The 26774-nt window shown below is 47.3% G+C and overlaps 1 protein-coding gene across 4 annotated transcripts; it reads left to right on the plus strand.

The window, feature by feature from the left end:
* The first annotated feature begins 819 nt into the window (after positions 1–819).
* On the plus strand, positions 820–26049 carry Meaf6 (MYST/Esa1 associated factor 6). 4 transcript variants are annotated; one of them, XR_007833426.1, is made up of 9 exons: positions 820–957; positions 1854–1969; positions 7163–7250; positions 7386–7431; positions 19847–20039; positions 24015–24044; positions 24155–24212; positions 24813–24846; positions 25669–26049. XR_007833426.1 is itself a non-coding variant. In XM_051171380.1 (8 exons), exons 1-8 carry the CDS (start codon positions 868–870, stop codon positions 25675–25677), a joined length of 606 nt encoding a protein of 201 aa, XP_051027337.1. In that variant the 5' UTR covers positions 820–867; the 3' UTR covers positions 25678–26049. The 4 variants fall into 4 exon arrangements, 2 of the variants coding, with proteins under 2 accessions (XP_051027337.1, XP_051027338.1); XR_007833427.1 differs by lacking the exon at positions 24015–24044; XM_051171380.1 differs by lacking the exon at positions 24155–24212.
* Positions 26050–26774: the final 725 nt, after the last annotated feature.

A 26774-nucleotide genomic window follows, 5' to 3' on the forward strand; every position in this document is an offset into this window, starting at 1 on the left:
ATAAGGGGGAGGTTTATGAGAGAGAAAATTAGAAAAGAGGATTTGAAGAAAATTGAGAATTTCTCAGACCTGTTGAACAATATCCATCTAGAGCATACAAACTCAAAGACATCCATACCAACCACTATAAAGTTGCAGAGCACCGCGAAACGCAGAGCTGGGCTGGGGGTGTGGCTCCATTGGCAGCGTGCTTGCTTAGTTAGTCTGTCCAGCGTACCATCCCCAGCACCAATTAAGAATGGGCACGGCAGGTCAACACTTGCAATCCCAGCATTGGGAAGGCAGAGGCAGAGCTGTAAAACTCAATGTCTGTGTGTTCTGTTCAATACCAGCCTGGGATACAGTACTGGACCTTAAAGATAAAAAGCTAACTCGTTCATAATCCTTCCCCTCCCGCAAACCACGTACAATAGATCTGCCTGCTTTTGCCTCCGGAATACTGGGAGGAAGGACCTGTGCTATCACACAAGAAAGGGATGGGTTTAGCATCTTCTCTCCAGCCTCCTGGGATGGTGGGACCAGATCTTGCTCAGGTTTCTCACCTGCAGTTGAGTGGTTGAGGTAAGGGCATTGTTTGGGGCGAGGCTCATGGGATACTTAACAGGCTTATGCTGCAGCTGGGCTTTGGATGCAGTGAACGTCCGTGGGTGTCAGTAGAGCTCAGAGGCCCACAGTGGGGCAGCAAGGACTATGCCACACGAACTAGAGCCACTTTGCACCCGCTTTCGCGCGCTGAGCGAGTCAGCTTCCCCGGAAGCCGCGCGCGCAGGCGCAGTGGCGGCGCGCCCCCTGGCGGCCGGCGGCGGCAATGCACAGGGTCCGCCTACCGGTCGCGCGCCGCCGCCTCCGCCGCCGCTTGAGCCCAACATGGCGATGCACAACAAGACGGCGCCGCCGCAGATCCCAGACACCCGGCGGGAGCTGGCCGAGCTGGTGAAGCGGAAGCAGGAGCTGGCGGTGAGTGGCCGAGGCCTGGGCGCCGTCCCCGCCTGGCCTCGCAGGCCGCTCCGGAGGCCAGAGCGGCGGGCGGCCGAGGTCCTGGCGCTCTGGGCGGCCGGGCGCGGCGCGGTTCCCTGCGGCGGCGCGGTTCCCGGCCTGCGCTCAGCGGGGCGGGGCGGGGCAGTGAGGGCGCGGGAAGGGCGAGAGGCAGGAGGCGGGGACGACGCTCTGGTCCGGCTTAGCGGGTGGGAAGGAGGCGGCTGGACCCCAGCCTGGAAAAGATGCGGGAGCGTGTGGGCAGTACCCACGGCGGATTCCACGGGCGGCGCGTTTCAATGGCTGGGGACTGTGGTGCATTTGAGGATGCCAGGAGGGGGGCTGGCGGGAGACGCAGGTCGCCAGTCTAGGGAATTTGGAATGGTGACGCGCACCCGGAGCCGCCGGCACCCTGGTGGCTGAGCCCTGCAGGCTCCCGCCTTTTGCAACGAGCATCCGGGAGGCAAGCTCACCTGAAGCTGCCCTTCCAGGTTGCCATAGCAACCGGCATCCGCTGCGGGCTGCCCTTCCAGAGCTAGCAGGGAGGGAGCAGTCAGTCGATGTAGAAAAGATGATTTTGAAAAGCTGTTCATCCTTCTCTCTGATGGTAGCGACTCATTTAGTGAGAGTGGGGACAGCTCAGGGTCTGTCTCATCCCTGCTCGTGATGACTAGCTTTGCCTCTGGAAGTAGATACAATATGTCTTGCATTTTTCAGGACTACACATTTCATTTAATTTATGAAAGGGTCTATCACCTTCACTCTTCCACAAAAAAATGGTTCAGTGTGGGTAAGCTGGACTTTGCAAGTCTGTATCGGGATCTCTGTTTGTTTATGCTTAATGTTACTTTTCCATGTCCCTGTTTTCATTACCTTAGGAAACACTTGCAAACTTGGAGAGACAAATCTATGCTTTTGAAGGAAGCTACCTAGAAGATACTCAGATGTACGGGAATATTATCCGTGGCTGGGATCGGTATTTGACCAATCAAAAGTGAGTGTCAGAATATTCATTTTTATCCTCTACTAATATTTATCTGTGGGGTGTTTGTTTTTGTTTTTTGTTTTGTTTTGTTTTAAAATATGGTCTTACTATGTAGCCCTGGCTGGTCTGGAACTCAACTAGGTTAAACTAGGCTGGCCTCAAATTCACGGATCACATAGATCCCTTATCCCAATTTAAAAGGTATGGACTGCCGTGCACTGCTTGGGGTGTTGTTGGTATCCACTCTGCACAGCTTGGGGTGTTCGTATCCACTCTGCCCAGCATGGGGTGTTGTTGGTATCCACTCTGCCCAGCTTGGGGTGTTGGTATCCACTCTGCCCAGCTTGGGGTGTTGGTATCCACTCTGCACAGCTTGGGGTGTTGTTGGTATCCACTCTGCCCAGCTTGGGATGTTGTTAGTATCCACTCTGTACAGCTTGGGGTGTTGTTGGTATCCACTCTGCCCAGCTTGGGATGTTGTTAGTATCCACTCTGTACAGCTTGGGGTGTTGTTGGTATCCACTCTGCACAGCTCGGGATGTTGTTGGTGTCCATTCTGCCCAGCTTGGGGTGTGGGTATCCACTCTGCACAACTTGGGGTGTTGCTGGTATCTACTCTGCGAAGCTTGGGGTGTTGCTGGTATCTACTCTGCGAAGCTTGGGGTGTTGCTGGTATCCACTCTGCGAAGCTTGGGGTGTTGCTGGTATCCACTCTGCGAAGCTTGGGGTGTTGCTGGTATCTACCCTGAAGAGAGAGAGAGAATCATAGTGTGGAATGAGGTCTAAGCTTGAACTTGCTCTCTGTCTCACAGAGAAACCTTGGACAGAGCCCATATTTGGGACTAAGGAAAGGGGGGCCCATGGTGCAGGGGTCTATGGGCATAGATGAAATAGAGCATGTGACGTGACAGACTTCCATACTGTAATCCGCCACTATATCCAGTTACAGTTTTTTTTTGCCATGCCTGTATGCTAATTGTACCTACTATTGACTCGGGAACAATTCTATAAAAATTCCCAAACTTGTGAGAGTTTTTCAAATCTATAGAAAAGTTGAGATGATGCAGTGCATGATCAGTTTGTATTCTTCCCATCTATTCATGAGTTGCTAGCATACAGTTCGCGAATGCTGTCTCTAATGCATGAAAATGTTGTGCATGCTTGTTTTGAAAGTAGTTGGAGATTTGGATAGGAAGATACAAAAAGAAAAGAGAGGCCTTGTACTTTCCTCACACGGCTTTCTCTGACGGGTACATTTTATGTAACTATAGTACATTATCCAAACCGGGTATAGACGTATGGCATTTTGTCATATGTGCGTAACCGCAAGATGTAAAACTAGGCCCGGGAGACATGGCTCAGTGGGTAGGTAAAAGTACTTGATGTGCAAGCCTGGTGACCTGAGTTCAGTTCCCAGAACCTGTGTTAAAACCACACATCTGGCGGCCGGAGAGATGGCTCAGCAGTTAAGAGCACACACTGCTTTGGCAGAGGACAAGAGTTTGGTTCCCAGCACCCATGGCAGGTGTCTTACAATCACTTGTAACTCCAGCTTCAGGGTATCAGACTCTCACGGGTACATAGCTCCGCTCTCCCTCTCCTCCTCCCCGCCCCAGATTAAACACACATGTGTACAATTCTGGGGGAAAAAAAAAAAAAAAAGAACATCTGGAATTTTAGCACATTGAGGTGGGAGGTGGCCACAGGAGAACTGCTCAGAAGCTTGCGGGCCAGCTGGGCCCAGAATATGCAGTGCTGTGGAAATAAGAGTGACTCTGCCTCAGCAAGGAAGAAAGCAAGGGCCAACACTGGAGACTCCTCTCTGATTAGTGTGTGCATAAAGATGCAGGGCTACTCAGGCATCGCAGAGGTCTCTCCCATGCCACACCTTTGTAGTTGTGTTTCTGTTTCCCACTAACCATTGAAAATGTAGACGCTTACAACACAAAGCTTTGCACCTAAGTATGTTAGACGTTATCTCCTGAGAAAAGTGAGATGTTTCTGATCTTTTTAAATTTAATTTTTTAAATTTATTATGTATACAGTATTATGCCTGCATGTACTGCAGGCCAGAAGAGGGCACCAGATCTCATTGTGGATGGTTGTGAGCCACCATGTGGTTGCTGGGAATTGAACTCATGACCTCTGGAAGAGCAGCCAGTGCTCTTAACCACTGAGCTATCTCTCCAGCCCCGACGTTTCTGATCTTGTCTCTGATGCTCATGGCTTAAAAATTAACACCAATTCCTTCAGATTCCCTCAGTTGGCCCCAAAATGCCTTGGTTTGGTTTTGTTCTGTTTTATTTTGTTTCTGATCGGGGAGCCAGTTTCTTTCAGCCGTTTAGGTTTCATTATTATTTTGTTGTTTGTTTTTTGTGGGGCCAGGGTTTCTCTGCAGAGACCAGGCTGGCCTCTGACTCACAGAGATCCACTTGCTTCTGCCTCCCAAGTCCTGGGGTTAAAGGTGTGCGCCACCATGCCCGGCAAGGTCCCAGTTTCAGATCTTTCTTTTCCCTTGGTGTGGGGACTAGAACCGAAGGCAGTGAGCATGTAAGACAAGCGTTCTGCCGCTGAGCTGAACCCTCAGGCTGAGCCCCAGGTTGTGAACCCTTCACTCTGTACCTGCCTTACTGGGTGCATAATGTCGGGTGATCCTGGGACTGCTCATGGATCCTGAGATAGCCCTGCTGGAAAAGTTCAGTCCTTCATGCCGGGGAGACAGCATAGTGGGTCAAGGTGCTTGTCGACAAGTCTGAGGGCCTGAGTTCTGTTCCTGTGACCCACAATCCCCATGTAGTAGCAGGAGAGAACTGACTCGTGCCCGTTCTCTCTGCCTTTTACACAAGTGTGTACATATGCACGCACACTAAAAAGAAAAAAAAATTAAAAATTTCTTTCTTTTTTTGGTTTTTCTTTTTTCTTTTTTTTTTTGGTTTTTTGAGACAGGATTTCTTTGTGTAGCCTTGGCTGTCCTAGACTCAATTTGTAGACCAGGCTGGCCTTGAACTCACAGTGATCCACCAGCTTCTGCCTCCCGAGTGCTGGGATTAAAGGTGTGCACCACCACTGCCTGGCAAAAATTTATTTCTTTTTATGAGGTTATACTTTTAGATACTGTGAATATACTATTCTCACCAAGATTTTTTTTTTTTTTTTTTTTTTGAGACAGGGTCTCACTATGTAGCCTTAGCTGGCAACCCTCTCTGCAGACAAGGTTGGCCTTGAAATCCCAGAGTTCCACCTGCCTCTGCCTCTTGAGTGCTGGGATTAAAGAACTGTGACATCATGCTTAGCTGTAGTCACTTTGAAAAATTGTTTATTTTTTTATGTATACAGGTGTTGTGCCTGCATATATGTCTGTGTACCACATGTGGCCTAGTGCCCTTGGAAGTCAAAAGATAAGATCTGATCTCTTGGGACTGGAATTAAAGACAGTTGTAGGTGCTGAGAGTCAAATCTGGGCCCTCTGGAACCAGCCAGTGCTCTTAATCACTGAGGCATCTCTCTAGCTCCCATTTTATTCTTTTTTTTTTTTTCATAGTCATTTAAAAAAAGATTTATTCTTTTATTTATTTTTTAAAAGATTTATTTATTACATATACAATGTTCTGTCTGCATGTTTGCCTACACACCAGAAGAGGACATTAGATTACATTATACATGGTTATAAGCCACCATGTGGTTGCTGGGATTTAAACTCTGGACCTCTGGAAGAGCAGTTGGTGCTCTTAACCTCTGAGCTATCTCTCCAGCACCATAGTCATTTTTTGATGGAAAAGATTTGCTGGGCAAAGTGGCATAGGCCTTTAATCCCGACACTCAGGAGGAGAGGCCAGTTACTTCAGTATGAGTTGAAGGCCTGGTCTGTGTACCCTGATCCAGGCCGGCCAAGACTGCATAGTGAGGCCCTGTCTCGAGACAACAGCAACAAAAAGAACAAAAAAAATTGTTTGTCGTGTGTGTGTCTAATGGTGGTGCGGGAAGGGGGTCAGAGGACAGCTTTGTGGGATTGATTCTTTCTTTGCATGTGCTGAGGGTTGAATTCAGGTTATCCGGCTTTGCGGCAAATTCTTAGTGCCTCTACCACCGTCTTTTCAGCCCCTGAGCTAAGTCATTTCTGACAATAAGCATTATCATAAATGCATACTAACAGAGTGGGGAGCAGCACTGGGTAGGGCAGGCCAGACTACCGCTCCCGTGATGGTGATAGTGGCTTGTGGCTCTTCTCACACTATTTGTGACAAGGCTGTGTCCTTGGGTCTCCTGGGCTGCTTTTTTTTTTTTTCCCCCTTCAAGACAGGGTTTCTCCATGTAGCCTTGTTAGTTCTGGTCTCGCTTTGTAGACTTGGCTGGCCTCAGACTCTCAGAGATCCGCCTGCCTCTGCTTTCCAGAGTGCCGGGGTTACAGGTGTGCACCACCATGCCTGGCTCTTACTCTTTTAAAATTTATTTTACCTTTTATTCTTATTTATTCATTTAGGCTTATTTTGGGTTTCTCTGTGTAGCTTTGGCTGTCCCAGACTCACTTTGTAGACCAGGCTGACCTCGAACTCACAGTGATCTGCCTGCCTCTGCCTTAAAGATGTATGCCACCACGCCCGGCCTTATTTTTTATTTTTAATATATGTGTATTGGTGTGTTGTCTGCAAGTATGTCTGTATGAAGGTGTCAGATCTTGGAGTTCCAGACAGTTGTGAGTTGAACCTTGCTCCTCTACAAAAGCAGCCAGTGCTCTTAATCACTGAGCCATCTCTCCCGCCCTCCTGGGCTGCTTAAAACAAGCAAACAAGTGAAGAAATAAATGTGACAGTGTTACAAAGCAGCCCAAATCATCTCACCTCTCAAGGTGGAAAGTGTTGCTGTTTCTAAAGTGTCTCTGTTGTAGGCATTCGATAGAAAGTTTTACATGGATCAGAGGCATTCCTGAATTGAACTTGGTTAAAAGAAGAACAGAGCGGGGCTGATGGCTCAGCAGGTAAAGGTGCTTTCTGGAACGCCGGATCACCTGAGTTCAGTCGCTGGGGGCAGAGAGAGCTGTCATCCTCTGACAGCTGTCCCACCCCTTCGCCCCCCATCATGCACAAACACAATGATAATCCGTAACTTGGAGAAGAGCGAGTGCTTTGCACATGCCCCCAAGCACCCCAGTTTGAGTTGAAGTCATAGCTTGGTGCTTACTTCAAGCGTTTCTTCTGTTTTCAGAAACTCCAATAGCAAAAACGATCGGAGGAATCGGAAGTTCAAGGAAGCCGAGCGGCTCTTCAGCAAATCCTCCGTCACGTCGGCCGCTGTAAGTGGCAGTGGGGAAGGACATGCCTGTCTGTGGCCCTTTATTGAGGAATGTGAACTGTCTTTCCCTCCCTGTGTGGGTTGGTGTCTCGGGGTCTGTGGTCACTTGTCTGGTAACCGGTGACTTCTCTTTCAGGCAGTAAGTGCCTTGGCAGGAGTTCAGGACCAGCTCATCGAAAAGAGTGAGTCTGTTTTTACCTTGCTTATCGGTTTATTTTAAAGCAGCCATGGGCCCTTAGTTACCTCTGGTTTACCCAGTTGGGTACCCAAGGACTGCATCTTTTCTGGTTTTCTCTTGCTTCTGGAAGTTGAGACACCGGTGGGCATCTTCACCAAGTCTTTTTTTGTTTTGGGCGTCGGGTCTTGCTGTATCGTCTGGCTGTGTAGATCATGCTTGTCTTAACTAGGAGATCCACCTGCCTCTGCCTCCCGCTTGCTGTGATGAAAGGCCTGTGCCACCTACCGACTTCCTGCCGCTTCTTTCCCTTGTGACTTGGCTAGAGATACTGAAAGACCCCCAAGCTCTGAAACTGCTGCAGTAGGGCTTAAATTCCAAGGAATTTTGTTTGTTTGTTTGTTTGGTTGGTTGTTTTTTAAGGTAGTCCCGTCTTGTTCATGCCAACCTGGAGCCTGCTAATAACTGAGGTTGGCCTCGACCTCCTGGTCCTCCTACTGCTACTTTCTGAGTGCTAGGACCATAAGTGTGTCATCATCCACTAGGAGAACTTTTCCAATAATAAGTCATTTAGATTGGGAAGATGGCTCAGTGGTTCAGAGTACTCACTAATCTGGCAGAGGACCAGGGTTAAGCACCTCCTCGCACCTATGTGGTGCCTCACACAGCCTATAACTCCAGTCCTGGGGATTGGTTGCCCTCCTCTGGTCTCTGAGGGTACCTGTTTGCATGTAGTGTACATAAAGTCAGGGAGGCATACATGTATAAATAAAAATTAGTTAATTTTTAAAAACCCCATAGGGCCGGATGTGGCAGTTTATACCTTAAACCCCAGCACTTGCCGGGTAGTGGTGGCACATGCCTTTAATCCCAGCACTTGGAAGGCAGAGGCAGGTGGATCTCTGTGAGTTCAAGGCCAGCTGGTCTACAAAGTGAGTCCAGGACAGCCAAGGCTACACAGAGAAACCCTGTCTCGAAAAAACAAAACAAAACAACCCCCCCCCCAACAAAAAAACAGCACTTGGGAGGTAGAGGCAGGCTGATCTCCTGAGTTTAAGGCCAGACAGAGCTACATAGTGAGACCCTGCCTTAGTTATTTTTCTATTGCTGTGACAAGACACTGTTACCAAAGCAACTTCTATAAGAAAGAGTTTATTTGGGGCTTACAGTTTTAGAGGGTTAGAGTCTCTCACCATCATGGTAGGGAACATGGCAGTAGGCAGGCAGGCAGGCGTGGTCCTGGAGCAGTAGCTGAGAGCTCACATCTGCAACAAGACAGAGAGGCAGAGATAGGGAGGTAGGGAGAGACTGACACCGACACTAGGAATTGGAAGGAGGGAGGGTGGGGGGGAGAGAGAGAGAAGAAGAAGAAGGAGGAGGAAGAGGAGAAAAAGGAGAAAAAGGAGGACGAAGAGGAGGAGGAGGGGAGGGAGGGAGGCAGGCAGACAGGCATTGGAAATGGCTTCTAAACCCTCCAAGCCCACTCCTAATGACACACCTCCTCCAACAAAACCACACTTCCTAATCCTTCCTAAACAGTTCCCCCTACTGGCGACCAAATGTTCACCTATGTGAGCCTATGGGGGCCATTTTCCTTTAAACTCCCACAGGCCCTATCTCAAAACAAAGTTACAGCAAATAATTTAATAGGAAATTTCAAGTGTATCTGATAAATCCCCAGTGCTCAACTTAGGACATTCTTTTCCCTTTTTTTGGTTTTCTGAGACAGGGTTTCTCTGTGTAGCCTTGGCTGTCCTGGACCCACTCTGTAGACCAGGCTGGCCTCAAACTCACAGAGATCCGTCTGTCTCTGCCTCCTGAGTGCTGGGATTAGAGGTGTGTGCTACTTTCTATATTCTTAAATATAGAAAGGAGAGTGGATACTGTTTGCTTAAACATATTTCTGTGTGGAAGCTGGATCTAATTAAAAAAAAAAAAAAAGCGCTGGCGTCCCTGTGGCTGCTGTACGTGTTGAGTGCTCTGTCACGTGAGCATGGCAACATACCGTAAGCTGAAGAAAATGTCTATTCGCAACCATCACCGGCTTATATACATCAGGGAGGGCTGGGGACTTGTGAGTAGGTCAGATCCATGAGGAAGTGGTGGCAGGCCCAGTCTTGCTCACTTAATCGTGGCTGCTGTGAGTCTGTGAGTTCTAGGCCATGTCATGCCCAGAAGGCAGGGTTTCCCATCACTCCGCCCCGTCACGGGCCATGTGCTGCATTCCTCGAAGCTTTGGAGCTGGTGATGTAGATGTCCCAGTTAGAGCTGAGCGTTCAGTGGTCACTCGTTCTCATGCTTTGACCGTGTGAGTCACTGTCCACTGCAAAAGGAAATTTCATTGACCAAGGCTGCCAGTCTGTGGGCACAAGTGTAACTATCTAGAAGCCAGTCTCCCAGGTCCGTCAGCAAATCCACAGCCGTGGCTTCTCCACTAGCCGGTGACTTCCCCCAGCACAGGCTTTTGACCAGGGTTATAGTAGATCCTGTGGAGTGAATGGTTGGTTATCCCCTTGATGGTCATGGCATCTTTGTGCTGGTGGACACTCTGTGTTGAGCACATAGTACTGTGGTACATGAAGTCCACAGCTGAGTAGACTGCAGATAACGTCTGCCCCGGCCGCCAGCATCCTACCTGATTGTACCATGGAAGCTTCCAGCTTGGTTCCTGTAACCAAAACGGATGGTGTTTCAATGTTTCGGTTTTTAAAAAATTTTTCATTGAGCCGGGTGGTGGTGGCGGCCCACGCCTTTAATCCCAGCACTCAGGAGGCAGAGGCAGGTGGATCGCTGTGAGTTCAAGGCCAGCCTGGTCTACAAAGTGAGTCTAGGACAGCCAAGGCTACACAGAGAAACCCCATCTCGAAAAACCAAAAAAAAATTTTTTTTTACTAATATTTTATTTTTGAGGCAGGGTCTTTGCTATTGCAGAGGTGCTGGGGACTGCAGGTTTAAGACACCGTGCCCGTCTAAAAACTGTTTTTCTTTTTTATTTGAGACACGGTCTTTCTATGTAGCCCTGGATAGCTAAAGCTCACTCTGTACACCAGGCTGGCCTCAAACTCACAGGGCTCCTTCAGCCTCTGGTTCTTAAGTGCTGGCATCAGAGGTCTGTGCCACCATGCCTGGCTCCTCCTGATTGGCTGGCATCAGAGGTCTGTGCCACCATGCCTGGCTCCTCCTGATTTTATTTTATTTTTTCAATTAACTAGAATTTATGAAAAGTTCTTTACTGGATTCTGTGTATCTGGGTTTCCTTTGATTTCTTTTCTTTTTGTTTCTGATCCCCCCACCCCACCCCCCGCCGCCCCTCACTCTGAGTCAGGGTTTATCTGTGTAACCTTGCCTGTCCTGGAACTCACTCTAGACCAGGCTGGCCTCAAACTCAGAGATCCACCTGTCTCTGCCTCCCAGTGTGCTGGAATTAAAGGTGTGAGTCACCACTGTTTGGCTTTTATTTTATTTTTATTCACTTCCCTCGTTTACTTTTTAATATCACTTTCCCTATTTATTTATTATTGTATGTAGCCACATACGCGTGTGCCATGGTGTACGTGTGGAGGTCATAGGGCAAATTGTGGCATTGGTGCTCACCTTTCACCATGGGATTCAGAGATGAAACTCAGGAGCCTCTGCCTGCGGAGTCATCTGGAGGGTCTTGGCTTAGACGACTATAGAGCAGATGCAAGACGTGAGGGTCCCTGGAAGCCTCTTCAGTGGCTGAAAGCATGATTCAGTCCCACACAAGGAGCAGTGTGCTTGGCCCGCACGCCTGTCCTCCATGGAATCATCAAATCATCAGTGCCACAGCCTTTCTGAATAACCAGGCCTGTGGATTGAGTCCTGCATGCATGACACCTGTGGTCTCCAGGAGTGAAAAGGCAGAATCTTGCCTTAAATCTTCTTTAATTTTGAGGATTTCAGAATTTTCTATTTTGAGCATTTATTCTCGAGCCACTCATAAAAATTTCCCCTCTAAATGTATTATTTCTGCTTCCTTTGGCTTCCGTATATTTGCCCAACTAGAAAAGGAGTGAATTTGCATGGCCCCCAAAGAGGAATTGCATGTAAGTTGTGAAGCATCGGACGTTTTAGTGAAAAGAATAAAGTAGAAGAAAAAGCAGACAGGCAGATTTTTTTCCTCGATGCCTTGATGGCAGGGGGCTTCTGTGTGTCCCCAAGTGTCCAGGAGAACTGCTCCCTGGCCCCCTGCTCAGCGCGGTGGGCCTTCCCTTCCACCCGGAGACCTGCCCTCCGTCAGACACAGCCCTCAGTCACCCTTTTTTCTCTTTACAGCGTAGACTTCCTAGTCTTGCTAGTTTTTCTGTCAGTGAGAAACAACCCTCATGCCTTCCTCAGTGCACCGCCAGTGGACCCGCTGACTCGAAGTTGCTTTATCCTTTGAGCCTCTGTGAGCTAAGGAAGAAAACTCTCGTTTGTATTTCATAGTGTCTAGTCCCCATGGTTCCTTGTCTGTCACAGGTGTCATCGACACACTGGTAATTCAACAACACAAGCTTTGGGCCGGGAGTGTTGTCTATGGTAGAGCACTTGCCTAGCATGTTGGGGCCCAGAGTATGATCCCCAGTACTGCAAACCAACAACTAAAACAAAGTTCTTGAAGGAGAGCACCTCCCCCTGCCCTTAGCTTTTTTTCTTTCTTTTGAGCCTTTTGAGTTAGGGTCTCAGTTAGCCCAGGCTAGCCTCACACTCATTTTGCAGCCAAGGATGACCCTGAATGTAATTCCTGAATGCTGCCCTGGTTCCTGCCAGGGATTGAACCTGGGGCTTTGAGCATGGTAGACGAGCACTTTACTAACTGAGCTATGTCCCAGCCAGTTGTCATGGTTCTTGATGTCTCAGAGAGGAGTCCTAGCTAGGTGAGTTCATGGGCTTTGAGCACCGGGTGAACTTACAGAGTTGTGACCCCGCTGTCTGTTTACACAGTGCTCCTGCAGATGGACAGCCAGCTGCCTTCCCCTCCCAGTGTCTTTTCAGAATTGGAGTTAAGGCAGAGTTTGCCTCTCTGTCTCGGCTCAGATGGAAAGCCAGAGAGTCTTTGTCTCTCTGTCACCCTCTATGGTCCAAGGCTTTGTGGTCTCCTGCCCTGCTATCTCTTTCTCTCCCAGCAGTGTTTCCAATATTTAACTGTAGAAAAGATCTTTAATATAAATATTTAATAATGCCATCTATCAAAAACAGGGACCTGTTAGTACATTTGAAACCACGCTGTAGCCAAAGCAGGCCTTGAACTTGTAATCCTCCTGCCTCCCTATCGGTAGCCTATGTTATACTCCATGGTCCAGTTTGAGGAAGGAACTTTGACTCATTCGCTTGTGAGGCCACAGAGAGTGTATTAAGTGTGGGTCTGGGCTGTGCGCTCCTGGGTTGAGTCCATCCTCTCCCTGTTTCTGGGTGTGTATGCCTGCCTCCTGGGCATGGTTTATGGCAAATAACCCCAACCGTTGATCCCGGAATCCAAGTGTGGCTTGTCCACTCTGCTCACCTCCACTTTCAGATCTCTTAAAAATGTTTTTGGGTTTGTTTGTTTTTGATTAAGGGTTCCTCTTTCCTCACATTCTCACCAGCATTTTTGTCATTTGTTTGTTTGTTTGTTTTTTCAGAGCTGAGGATGGCACCCAGGGCCATGCGTTGCTAGGCAAGCACTCTACCACCGAGCTAAATCCCCAATCCCTGTCATTCATTCTTTTTGCAACAGGGTCTCACTGTGTAGACCTGGCTGGCCTGGACGCAAAGATCCACCTGCTTTTGCTTCTGGTACTAAAGACTTGTGCTGGGATTAAAGGCTCTTTCCACAGGATGAAAGGCTTTTGTTTTCTTGGGATTCACCATTTGTGTTGGAGTCAGGCGGAATCTCAAAGAAGTTTTGTAAGGAAGCTGTCACTTGTTTTCAGTATCTATTGACCAGGCCATTTGTATTTCTTTTCTTTTCTTTCTTTCTTTCTTTTTTTTTTTTTTTTAAGACAGGGTTTCTCTGTGTAGCTCCTGGAACTCACTCTGTAGACCAGGCTGGATTTGAACTCACAGAGATCCTCCTGCCTCTGCCTCCCTAGTACTGGGATCAAAGGTGTGCTTCCCTATTCCCTTCTAATCCATAAATTTTCTGTTGACAACTGCCTTTAGTTCATTAGCCCATTGTTTGATCAGATGATTTGTTCTTTTTTAAAGATTTATTTATTTATTATGTATACATTGTTTCGCCTGTAGATGTACATGCTTATTACAGATGATTGTGAGCCACCATGTGGTTGCTGGGGATTGAATTTAGGACCTTTGGAAGAGCAGGCAGTGCTCTTAACCTCTGAGCCATCTCTCCAGTCCTCATGTTTGGGTTTTTTGACATGTAATTTTTGTAGTTTGAAAAAATCATGAGAGAGAGAGAGACATAGATAGATAGATAGATAGATAGATAGATAGATAGATTGTGTGTGTGTGTGTGTGTGTGTGTGTGTGTGTGTGTGTGTGTGCGCGCGCGCGCGCGCGCGCACATGTGGAAACTAGAAGAGGGCATTAGGGGTACTCCTAGGACTCTTTGCCTATTCCTTTGAGGCAGGGTCTCCCTCTGAACACAAGGCTTGTATTTTCTCTGCTTGGCTGCAAACCAGCAAACCCCAGTGAGCTCTCTCCACCTGCAGAGGTGGCCTTGCAGGGATGTGCAGGAGGTCCGACCCGCTACGTGGGTCTGACATCTGAGCCCTGCTCCTCATGATTCACAGCAAGTGCTCTTGACCACTGAGTCATTTCCTTCAGCCCCCAGTTGAAAAATAAAGCATCCAGGAAATTAATTCCATATGTCACATGTAGATGGTAAAGACGTCCCCTTATTCTGTAGCTTGTCCTTCACTCTGATGTGCACTTTGCTGTGCAGAAGCTTCCAAATTCCCTGTAATCCCATTTGCCAGTGCTTGGGATTATTTCCTGTGCTACTGGAGTCCTGTGGAGAAAGTTCTTGCCTTTGCTTGTATAGATACATGAATATCCACATATATACATATATATGCATATTTAGATTTTAAATTATGTGTGTATTGTGGGCTAGGAGATGGGGTAGGGATCTGCATGAGTATATTGCCCCCTGGAGGCCAGAAGAGGTAATGGATTCTCTGGAGCTAGAGTTGTAGGTTGTTGTGGGTGCCCCCTGACACAGGTCCTAGGAACTGAACTGAGTCCTCTGCGACAACAGTTTCCAGTCCCAGGGAGCACCTGGACTGGCCCTCTTCAAGGGTTCTCCCCCAACAGGCCCAAAGCTTCAAGTCTGTTGTGTGAGAGATACAGATCTAGCTTTATTTCCTGCATGCGGGAATCCAGTCTCCCTATGCTATGGAGGGTTTTCTCTAGTGTGTGCTGTTGTCAGGGTAGGCAGCTGTGATTGTGTGGGCGTCTGTCTGGCCCTCTCTTCTAGTCCATGGAACGACCTGTCTGTGCCTGTACCATGCTGCTTTTGCTACTATGGCTTTATAATATGAGAGTGGGTACCTCCAGCATTGGTTGCGTTTGTTTGTTTGTTTTTCTGCTAAAGATTGCTGTAACTGTTTGGGGCTTTTTGTGTTTCCATATGAATTTTAGGATTTGTTTGTTTGTTTGTTAAGGCAGGGTCCCTCTGTATAGTCTTGGCTGTCCTGGACTTACTTTGTAGACCAAGCTGCCTTTGCCTCCTTGGGTGCTGGGATTATAGGCACGAGCCACCGCACCTACTGACAGGATAGATTTATTTTTAGTGTTCTATTTCATTTTCTCTAAAGTTATTATAATTTTCACCCTGGTTTATTTTTAGGTAAATTTAGCGTTGGTACATATTTTTCTCACTCCCTTTCTTTCATTTTCTCTCCTTGTTTCTTTTTTTTTTTTCAAATGAAACAGGGTCTCACTATGTAATATAACCCTGGCTATTCTGGAACTCACTATGTAGATAGACCAAGCTGGCCCCAAATTTACCTGCCTCTGCTTCCTGAGTGCTGATTAAAAGGTGTGTGCTGCCACATTTGGCCTCATTTTATCTTTAAAAAACAAACAAACAAACAAACAAACAAACTTAATTTATTTGTATTTCAGCCAGGTGGCGGCAGCACATGCCTGTAATCCCAGCACTCAGGAGGCAGAGGCAGACAGATCTCTGTGAGTTCAAGATCAGCCTGGCCTAGAAAGCTAGTTCCAGGATAGCCAGGGCTTCACAGAGAAGCCTTGTCTCAAAAAACAACAAACAAACGAAACAAAACAAATGAACAACCCCCAAAAACAAAACAAAAACCCCAAATTTATTTGTTTTCCATGTGATATTTGTGCACCATGTGTGTACAGTCCTAGACCTCGGGCCCCCTGGGATTGGGCTTACAGACCACTGGGAGCTACCATGTGTGTACGGTCCCAGACCTCGGGCCCCCTGGGACTGGGCTTACAGACAGCTGGGAGCTACCATGTGGGTGCTGGGAACCCAGGTCCTCTGCAAGAGCTCTCTCCAGCCTGTTCTGTCTTTCTGAGATGAGGTCTTGCTGGGTTGCTCAGGCTGGTCTCGAACAAACAGAGCTTCACTCTGCATTGACTTGTCTCATTAACCCTGTCAAAGACGAGCTGACTTAAGTTCAGGCTTCATGCTGGACTGAACTCTAGTTTCATTGGTCTGTCTATCCTTACGCCATGAGCAGTGCAGTGCTGGTGACTGTGGCCTTGTGAAACTAAAATTTAAAATCCTGCTAGTCTTTTTTTTTTTTTTTCCTGGTTCACTTGTTTTGAGACAGGGTCCTGTTCCTGTTCTGTAGTCCTGACTGGCCTTGAAATCACAGTCTTCCTTCCTCAGCCTTCTGAGTGCTGGGATTCCAGGTGTGAGCCAACTCCTAGCTTATTGCATCAATTTTATGTGAGATCAGGTGTTTTTCTAGGCTTGTGCAGCTCCATGGCTCTGGAGCTCCCTCTCGTGGTGCTTTCCTGCATCGTCTTCAAATGAGTTCGATCATTTCTGAGATCTGGCTGCTTGTTTGCTTTTCCAGAGTAGTGGAGAAGTGTGTGTTGTGTATGTGTTCCGTGGCGTGCATATGAACAGCTTTTGGGGTTTGGTTGTCTCTCTACCAGGGGCTTTAGGGATTGGTCCCACATTCTCAGGCATGCACCAGAAACACTGTACCATCTAAGTCATCTTGCTGGGCTCTTCTGCTTTTAAGGTGTATTGTTTGTTTGAATAAGTTTTTGAGATGTAGTTTAGGCTGGCCTTGAATTCCTGGTCTTCCTTCCTCAGTCTTTCCAGCTCTGGGATTACAGGGATATATCACTATGGTACACAGCTTTCTGTTTTATTTTACTCTTTAATCTCTCTCCCCCCTTCCCTTCTTTCCTCCCTCCCTCCCCCTCTCTCTCCCCCCTCTCTGTCTCGTGTGTGTGTGTGTGTGTGTGTGTGTGTCTCACATGTGTCATGGTACACACGCAGAGGTTCGTATGAGACAGGGTCTCTTCTTGTTCTCCACTACACTGCCCGTGCCAGGCGTGCTGGCTCAGGCCTTCTAGGGGTTCTCCTGTCTCCATCTCCCATCTCCTTATAGGAACTCGGGTTTCAGATGTGCACGTTGGTGACCAGCTTTATCTAGGTCCTGGGAGTGCAAATCCAGGCCCTTGCACTTCTGTGTCAGGTGCTTTACCCACTCAACCATCTCCTTGGCTCCCTTCCTGCTTTTTATTTTCAGACTAGGTATTCCTTTGTAGCTCTGGCTGACCTAGACCTTGATATGTAGGCCAGGCTGGCCTTGAACTTGGTGGCAGTACTCCTCTTTCAGTTTCCCTACTGTCTTTTTGAGCCTGTGCTCCTCTGCTTCTGGTGGTCACATACTTCTTCCTAAGAAAACCATACTGTACAGACAAGAAAACACTGAGCCCTGCATGACCCTGCTGCGGACACAGACCCTTCGGACCATTTTCAGAGGCAAATACTTACATAGTTGGGTCCATGAGTGGTTGAGTAGAATGCAAGTCTCTCCCCATCCTTATCCAGTGACAGTTTCCATAAGCTGGACATGGTAACAACACAGCTGTGATACCAGCACTGGGAGGCAGAGGCAGAGGCAGAGGATGGCCCCCAGCCAGCGTGGAGCTCACTGTAGCCCAGGCTGATCATGGACTTGGGGCAGCTTCCGCTCATGTTCCGCCTTCTCCCTGTTCTTCCGTCCTGTTTGGTGTAAGGCTTGAATCAAGGCCTTGTTGATGCTGTGTGAATGCTTTACCCTGTGGCCAGTTCACCTAAGACAGGACTTATGAGACGTTCTTAACCTTGCTTCTGTGGTTTAAATATATCTAAATGATGATGATGATGGAGGAGGAGGAGGAAAATTATTATTATTATTATTGTTGTTGTTATTATTATTATTATTATTACATTTATTTATTTATTTATTTGGACATAGGATCTTTTTATGGAGCCCAGGCTGGCCTTGAACTTGAGATTTCCTGTCTCATCTTCCCAAGTGCCAGGATTATAGGCATGTGTCACCCTACCTGGCTCTTTAAGTACTGTTTTAAAATTGATGATTTAGGTCAGTTGAAGAATATTTTGTTCAAGTGTTCTTGGGTCATCTAGCTTACTGGCTGGGTTCAATACTCAGAATTGCCAAAGGGTGGGGGGAAAATCCTGGTGGCAATGTGCCTGTAATGTCAGCATTCAGGCAGTGAGATGGGAAGATCAGGAGTGCAAGATTTAGTGGGTAAACACACTTGTGGTCAAACCTGAGAGTGAGCCTTGAGAGGTGGAAGCAGGGAGCGCTGGTTCCCTCAGGCTGTTCTCGGGGCCCCTTTCACTTGCTGCCGGTTTAGTTACTTTGTGTTGCTTTAAGGAAATACTGTGACCAGAAGTGACCCGGGAAAGAAAGTTTGTGTCTGCTTCCTTTATGGTTTGAGAATGGGTTCCCTGTGTAGGAAGCCAGCTGACTATGTCTTGTCACACTCTGAGAGAATGAACAAGAGGTGGGGTGAGGCTCTACACTCCCCCCGCCCCAAGCCCACCCCTTGTGGCATATACTTGATTCTGCAGGTCATGCCGCCTCCCAGGAAGCTCCACCACCTAGAAACCAGGTGTTCGAAACCGTCTGCTGGGGCACCCCTCCCTAACCCTCACACAAATAAATACAATGTAATTTAAAAAGATAAAGGAGAGGGAGCTGGAGAGGCGCAGTTGTTAAGAGAGCTCACTGTTTCTACTGAGGGTCCTAGGTTAGTTCCCAGCACCCTTGTCTGGTGGCCTGGAATACCAGTGCCAGGAGATCCAGTGTCTTTTCGCTTCCACAGGCACCTGTGTTCCACTGCCCAAAAGCCTGCCCGAAAACACATACATGTCATTTAAAACTGAAATAAACAGCTGGGCAGTGGTGTTGCCCACCTTTAATCCCAGCACTCGGGAGGCAGAGGCAGGTGGATTGCTGTGAGTTCGAGGCCAGCCTGGTCTACAAAGTAAGTCCAGGACAGCCAAGGCTACACAGAGAAACCCTGTCTTGAAAAAAAAAAAAGAAGAAGAAGAAAAGAAAAAAAGAAAGAAGCCAGGCTTGGTGGCGTATGCCTTTAATCCCAGCACTCGGGAGGCAGAGGCAGGTGGATTTCTCTGAGTTTGAGGCCAGCCTGGTCTACAAAGAGTGTCTAGGACAGCCAGGGCTCTGTGTAATAGAGAAACCCTGTCTCAAAAAACAAACAGACAAACAAACCCAAAGGAAATAAATAATATTTTTTGAAAAAAGTTCAGAGTACCATGAGACCTTCTCTCTACCCCCTCACCACCACCCCACCACCACCCCCCCAAGAAAAAACCTGTTACTCAGGGATTGGACTAGACTTTCCTTCCCAGTGGGTACCTTTTCTTTGCTTTTTATTTATTATTTTTAAGTCATGTATGTGTTTGGGGTGTGTGTGTGTGTGTGTGTGTGTGTGTGTGTGTGTGTGTGTGTGTGTGTGTGTGTGTGTGTGTGTGTATCATGCCAAAGTTCTAGTTGATGAGCCTTGTACCATGGATCCTGGGGATCGGGCTCAGGGTCTCTGCTAGAGCAGTGTGTGCTCCCCTCACCGCCCACCACAGGATGCGCCGATGGTTCGTCAGTTTTGCCAAGGTTACCATCCCTCATCCTCTGGGCTAATTCTTCTCTTGAGCACACTCCATGTTGAAATAGCCCTTAAGTAGAGGGGTGGCACTGTGTTGGGGCCAGGGTTATCCTCAGCACTGCTGTTCCACTTGCACTGTCACGGATTATATGGTTTTCAGGAATTCCCAAGCTTTTTAAAATTTAATTTAATTTTTATTTATATTTATTTATTTATTTATTTTAATTCCCAAGCTTTGATACTTTGAGTGTATGCTCCCTGTCAACCTGTTTTCTCCTCTGGCCTATGGGCTCACAAGAAAGCCTCTGCTGATGACAGACCTCCTTTCTCTCCTCCAGGGGAACCAGGAAGTGGGACGGAGAGTGACACGTCTCCAGACTTCCACAACCAGGAGAACGAGCCTGCGCCCGAGGACCCCGAGGACCTGGATGGGTCTGTTCAGGGGGTGAAGCCCCAGAAGGCTGCCTCTTCTACCTCCTCAGGGAGCCACCACAGCAGCCACAAAAAACGGAAGAATAAAAACCGGCACAGGTTAGTGGCAGGGTCCCACCCAGTCCCACAGTTCTCACAACTACTGGAAGGGACTTGGTTGGAATACAAGTGCCTGGGACAGTGGCAGAGCCCTCATGTTTTGGGTGGCAGAAATCCTTTTGGTGCAAGTCAAGTGGGCTGGTGTTCTCTGAGGGAGGAGTGGGTGGCAATAGAGAGGCCCTGAAGCATCGATGGGAGTCGAGAGGATGGACTGTGACTCCTGGAAGTCCCCTGACATTGTGAGCTTGGGTCCTTTGCTAAGAGAAAAACAGGGAAATAGAAATGAGTCCTTGAAAGCGACTCTGGTTTTTGGGAAGCTGTAGTCTGGGATGGAGAGTTCTCTCAGCCCTGGGTCCTGTCTGCTCCTACGAGAGCAGAGCTGACATACCTTTCTCTGACTTTCTAACTATGGGTTTGGTTTTTGATTGTTATGACTTTTCTATTTTGTAGTTCCCTGAGTATGCTGCCTTCAGATACGGGGAAACACACTTAAAGCTCCTAAATGCGAGTGCCCCTTCGTAGGAACCTTCTGAGCACTGTTACTTTTGCAGTGGGGAATGAGATGGGAATGACACCAGTGGACAGAGAGGTCAGGTGTCTCAGGAGACTTTAGTGGTCACTCTGCCTGGGTTTGTATGGTAATGCTGGGCCATAACTCACAGGGTAATGAAGTCTCTAGAGCAAAGGCTGTCCCTCATCCTGGTCCTGGAAGCCTGAATACTATTGGGGTGAAAAGGCTGTGTGGGGCTCCCTGTTCTCTGGTTGGCTAATGAATTATGTTGCTTTAAAAACTTGTGGGGTGTCCGTTTCTGCACCTAAGGTGTTATACTGTGAACTTAACAGACCTGGCACTGTGGATACTATAGATTAAATTTAACTGGTTTGAACCTCTTTGGCATCAACAAATTCTTGAATTCTTTTAAACTTTCCTTGTTTTTTTGTTTTTGTTTTTGTTTTTTTTAATTGCAGAAATAGTATTTCCTCCCAATAAATAGTGATGAAGGATTGCTGCTTTATCTTTTTTCTGCAACCCAAAAACCACTGTGCTAATCTGAGATGATAGTGAAAAACAGCAAAGAATTGCCCCTCCCACTGTGGTAAGGTTGTAGGTTATTGGAGCATTGTATTGGGTCCTGTCTATCCCAGACAACAGAGACCCATATTCTTAAATTTTGTAGCCTGGGAGATGGCTCAGTTTGTAAAGTGCTTCCTCTCCAGGCTTAAGACCTGAGTTCAAATCCCAGCACCCACGTCAGAGCACTCAGTGAGGTATATGTGCCTATAAGCCCAGCATTAGAGACGTTGAGATCCTGGGGCCTTACTGACTAGCCAGTCTAAAAGAGGTGGTGGGCCCTTTCCCAAACATGCAGCATGGACCTCTGGCTGTGTTGACACATGTACAGAAAACACACACACACACACACACACACACACACACACACACACACACACAAATTGGCAAGATAATCCAGTGCTTTTTTTCTGTCATTTTGGTGAGTCTTTTCCTATTCCAGTGCCTAAAGCAAGGAGAACATTCTTGAGAATCCCTGGGAATCTGCATCCCCGACCAATGTTCTCCCTAGACCCTGCTGGCTTCGCGGGCTACCTCATTTGCCCTAGTCACGTGACCAGCTGTTGGCTGAGAAAAGGCAGCTAGGGAAGCATTCAACTTAACTTGGTCCTTGCAGGTTTCTAGAACATTTCCATGGGAATAACACTTCTTTATTTCTCCCTTTTCTGGTCCCAGGAATGCATTCCTTCTAGAAACGCACTAGCATTTAGAAAGGTCACTCATTGTTGGGCACTGCTCTTCTTAGGGGCGAGCCCTGCAAAGAAGGGGAACTGAGTCTTTACATTCAGCAATTGTATCTGTCTGATCTCCTCCCAGGCCCTCATGTGCTCATCTGCCCCCCAAAGAGGCCAGTGGCACTTGCTTGCTTTCTCAGGAAGCTGGGGTCAGGGCGGCCCTGAGTGGCACGTCAGTGGGCTAAGGTTGCTGGGGGTCCTGCTACCTTTGCACACTCAAGGGCAGGGGTAGAGTGCAGTACCTGGACACGCTGGTGAGTTGGCACCAGCCCCCGTGGTCAGGCCAGGCTCACAGGATACTCAAAGCAAATGTCTGAGGACTTGCCATGTGCCAGACACTGCAGAAGAGAGGTGGCAGGAAGTACTTGGATCTACCCTCTTGAGGAATCCAAAAAGCCATCACGTGATTCCCCTTCCCTGGTCCGTGGCTGAACCCAAAGCTTCATGCTTGCGAGTCACAGCAAAATGATTGCGACTCAGGAGACAGAGGCAGGCGGATCCCTGTGAGTTCAAGGCCAGCCTGGTCTACAAAGTGAGTCCAGGACAGCCAAGGCTAACACAGAGAGACCCTGTCTCGAAAAACTTTAATTTAAAACAAAAAGCGCTTTTCTGAATTCTTATAGTTTACATGTCTGAACAATAGTGAAACCCCACTATCTTTAAAGAGAAAAAAAGCAAATACTGGCTGCTTTTAGAGGTTTTACTATGGCATTGCATCTGAGATTTGTTTTTGTAAGTCATTGTTTAATTTTAAGACAGGCCTCAAACTAATTTTTTCTGCCTTAGCCTCCCGAATACTGGGGTTATGGGGTCTTACCGTGCCCACCACCAAACCCAAGGTCGGGCTAAATAGATACACTTTTCTGTGTATTCATTTCCAGTACCAGGGGTTGAATCCAGTTTGCACCGACCAGTGAGCCACAACCCCAGCTGATACAGTCCACTTTAATTTGTGAAGGTTGACTCAGCTTGAAAGGGAAACATTGTAAAAGCCCTGGTATCCACTGTGTGTGTCCTAAACGAAATGGCTGTGTAAGTGGTCCTGACTCTCACAGACATAGTCTAACAGAACAGCCATTCGAGTGTTGTCTTAACTGCCTGTTGACAACCTGAAAGGTGTCAGAGGCAGCGAGGACCTGGAGTCAGACTCCAGGCTGATGCTTGCTTTGGAGATCTATGCAGACCATGGCCTGTCAGCAGTGACAGCTCAGAATGGCCCCCTCTGCCATGTGCTCATGGGTCCCGGTTGCCTTGGTTACACTGGAAGCTCTGCAGACTCTGGTATTCCTTAGTTGCTGCACCAATGTAAACAGTTAGCTGCCATACTGGACAAGGCGTCACATTCCTGCGGTCACAATACATGGAGGCTGAGTCAGGAGGGTACCACATTTGAGGCCAGTGTGGGCTCTGCCGCACGACAACCTCCCCCTCCATTAAAAACAAACAGAAGGAAAGGAACAGTGAAACTGCCATCACCAGTGCAGGAGGCAGAGTTTGTGAGACAGGAGTGTCACTGAGAGCAGGACTGTCACCGAGGTGCCTGTAGTCAGCACATGGCTTCTGGGAGGAGCTCAGCAGCGGGAGCTGGTGGCACTGGACGCATTTAGAACAAGAACGTGAACAAAAAGTTACCTGTTTTGCTGTTTTCAAAGTACAAAGTGTTTTGTCACCTTTTGTTTTAATGACAATACGTTATGCCAAGTCTAGCACCTTTTGCTGTATGACTAACACCTCCTTCCTTCCCTCTCTTTCTTTTTCCTTCTCTCCTCCCTTCCTCCTCCCTCCCTCCCTCCCTCCCTCTCTCTCTCTCTCTCTCTCTTTCTCTCTTCTCATGCACTAATTCTGTTTTCCATACAGACCTCTCAGCAGTTCTAACCCCAGGGCTGCGCTGTTGTTGTCTGTAGTCCCCTAACGCAGGCCCCCTTCCCTCCCATAGTTACCCTCTGCTCTGGTGTGCACCGAGGGAAGGGGGTCCCCTGACCAAGTCTTTGGTGCTTTGATGTTTGAAACCTTATGGCTTAAGATTCTTAAATCTAAAAAAAAAGAAAGAAAAAAAGATTCTTAAATCTGACTTTGTTTCCACAAATCTTGCTAGGATGGCTAATCGACTAATTTATCCAACTAGTATATTAATTTCTATTGCTTTCTTCCTCCCATGCTGACCCTCAGCCCGTCTGGCATGTTTGATTATGACTTTGAGTAAGTTTGATTTGAATTAGTGTCTGTGCTGTGCTGTGTTGTTTAGTGTGTAGACACCAGTATGCTGTTTTGAGATCTTTCTAACCCATAGTTTATCTGTTTAATTGTAGGTATGTATATTAGGTTAGGCTGGGAAGTTTTTTTTAAAAACAGAAAAACGTGATGGAGGTAACATTTTATTTAATAACTTAAGCAAAATTAAGTAAACTTCACTTTTATGCATTTTAATTTCTTTTTAAGTAGATAACCTGTACTTCATATTTAAATTGATTTTCTGGCTTTGCTTTGTGAGGAGATTAGTAGCTTAAGATTTTGATATTTTGCTTTGAAAAGATTTGAAAATGGAAATTCCTGTAATTTCTTTTGTGTTTCATATCCAGAAACACAAACTCCTAGTCTCTTTGCTCTCGGTCACTGGCCGCCTCAGCCCCTGTCAGTGACGTAGTTACAGAGCTAACACATTGGCTTGAGCATGCCTTCTTAACCCAGTTTCTCTAATTCTGCAATAGTTTTTATTTAAAATTTATGGCTTTTGTAACTGCTATATGTTTCCTTTTGAGTCACCTCAGTTTGCCTTATGGCAAAAATATCTGCTCATATTTTTTAATACCTGCTTAATATCTGAGATCACAACTAAATTACAAATAGTCTAATGAAGAGTGTGGATGTAACTGGGTAGCCTTTGTTATAGCTGTGCTCTTTGCAGTAGCTGCTTGTTACCCTGTTTCTATAAGCTAAAGTACAAATATTTTATTTTTCCTACCACAGGATTGATCTGAAGTTAAACAAAAAACCCCGAGCTGTAAGTATCTTCCAGACAACTCAGGGAGGCTGGCATTGTTTTCTTCTTTTGGTGGGTTCTCACGCAGGGCCTTGTCCATGACGTCACACCCCCACGGGGGTGGGGGGGCGGGGCTGGCAAGCTTGTAGGTGATGTGGTCTTCCGAATCTGAATGTTCCTAATGGAGTCACTCTGGTTTCCTCGAGCCTGAGGTACCAGCGTCTGGGTGCTTCAGCTTCTGGGTGCTCCTTGCTAAACTGTTTTGGAACAGACACGGTGACCTTTAATCCCAGCAGTCAGCAGGCGGAAGCAGGAGAGTCTTTGGGAGCTGGAGGCCAGCCTGCTGCTCTACGTAGGGAGTTCCAGGTCAGCCAGAGCTGCATAATGAGAGCTTGTATCAAAACAACAAAATAATTAGAGAACGAGTCACACGTTTTTATTGAAGAAAACGATTCTTCTATTGAATAGTCCTAAATTATTAACGTTGGTGCTTTCTTTTGCTGGTGAGTTAGTGGGCAGCATTGACATTTGCACTGATGGGGCTTGTGGCATCAGAGGTGCGTCGCTGCACATGTGAAACATAGTACCTGAAACAGAACCTCTAACTATACAGAAACCTGCTAGCATAGTTGTTTATGATATTTTAAAAAAATTATTCTATAGGTTTACATTAAGATAATTTTCACCCAACCCTATAATATTCTTTGAGCATGTTCTCTCCTAAGATGTGTGTGTGTGTGTGTGTGTGTGTGTGTGTGTGTGTGTGTGTGTGTGTGTGTGTGTGTATGTATTTGATCAAACCAGACACTGAGTAAGTTGTGGCTTTTGTTTCTCTCTCTTTAGGACTATTAGAAGACTTGCTAGCAGCAGCTTCCAGGCTGTGGAGCCCTGCTTCCCCTCTGACCTCACAGTGACAAATGCCCCTCGCCTGACCGTGGCCATCCGCCTCGTGGGGGGGGCCCCCCCAGACCCAGTGCCTGTAACTGGCTAGTCTGTCCGTACTGTAGTGACGAGTTCTTCCGACGAGACTTTGGGCCATTCGCCGTTGTCATCCTTAGTAGCAGAACGGCAGGAAGACCTGTCCTCAGTTCCAGTCCATGCGGGTGGCTAACTGTGCATTTCTCCCTTCTTAGAATGAATGTCTCCCCCCAAACTGGCTGGCACCAGCTCCATCTGTGACCTCCCCCCACAGCGAGAAGTGCACACTTCTGATTTTGTGTTATGCTGAAAGTACAACCCGCGTTCCATTGCAGATGGAGGCTGTAAATATTTGCCATTCTTTTGTTTTGTTTTGTGTCGTATTGTTTTTTTATTGTTGTTTTTACCATCTGATTTTCTTCTGGGACATTTTGTGATTCCTGTACCTTCCTGATGACACATCTGATCGCCTGTTTCATGTGGTGTCAACACTCATGACTGAAACTAAAATGGCTTTTAGAAGTAAATGAGCGGCTTGGCTCTCCGGTCTTTTGATTTCTGCAGGGGGAAGGTAGGAAGTGTCAATGGTGGCCTGTTGGGAGCACTTTCATGTTCAAGGAACAAGAGAGCCGGAAAGCTTCTGTTGAAGCCTTCTCGCTAGAACAGACACTTTGTAGAAATAAAACTCCCCTACATCCCATTTCTCCTGCCGTCCTTCTAAACCTGAAGTTTGTTTATTTTTTTTTTTCTCTCCCTTTATTTTACTGCTATTGTGCCTGTCAGAGATTTTCTTTTTCCATCTTTTTTCTCTTTTTGCTGACATCCACTTGGTTAGATATGCTGTAAAAATCACCAAGCCAATGGGAAAGCCCAGAATGACTGAAAGTCAGCTTCCACCGAATAAAATGAGAGCCTCCCCAGAGCCAGCAGTGCCCGGGTGTCCCTCCCTGCAGAGCGCAGGTCCTCACCTGTACCTTTCAGTGCAGAGGCCACTGAGCCAGAGACTGAGCCATACAGCCTGGGTCAGGCTG

The sequence above is a fragment of the Acomys russatus genome, chromosome 29, assembly GCF_903995435.1.
Source record: "Acomys russatus chromosome 29, mAcoRus1.1, whole genome shotgun sequence".
In the NCBI taxonomy this organism is placed as follows: domain Eukaryota; kingdom Metazoa; phylum Chordata; class Mammalia; order Rodentia; family Muridae; genus Acomys; species Acomys russatus.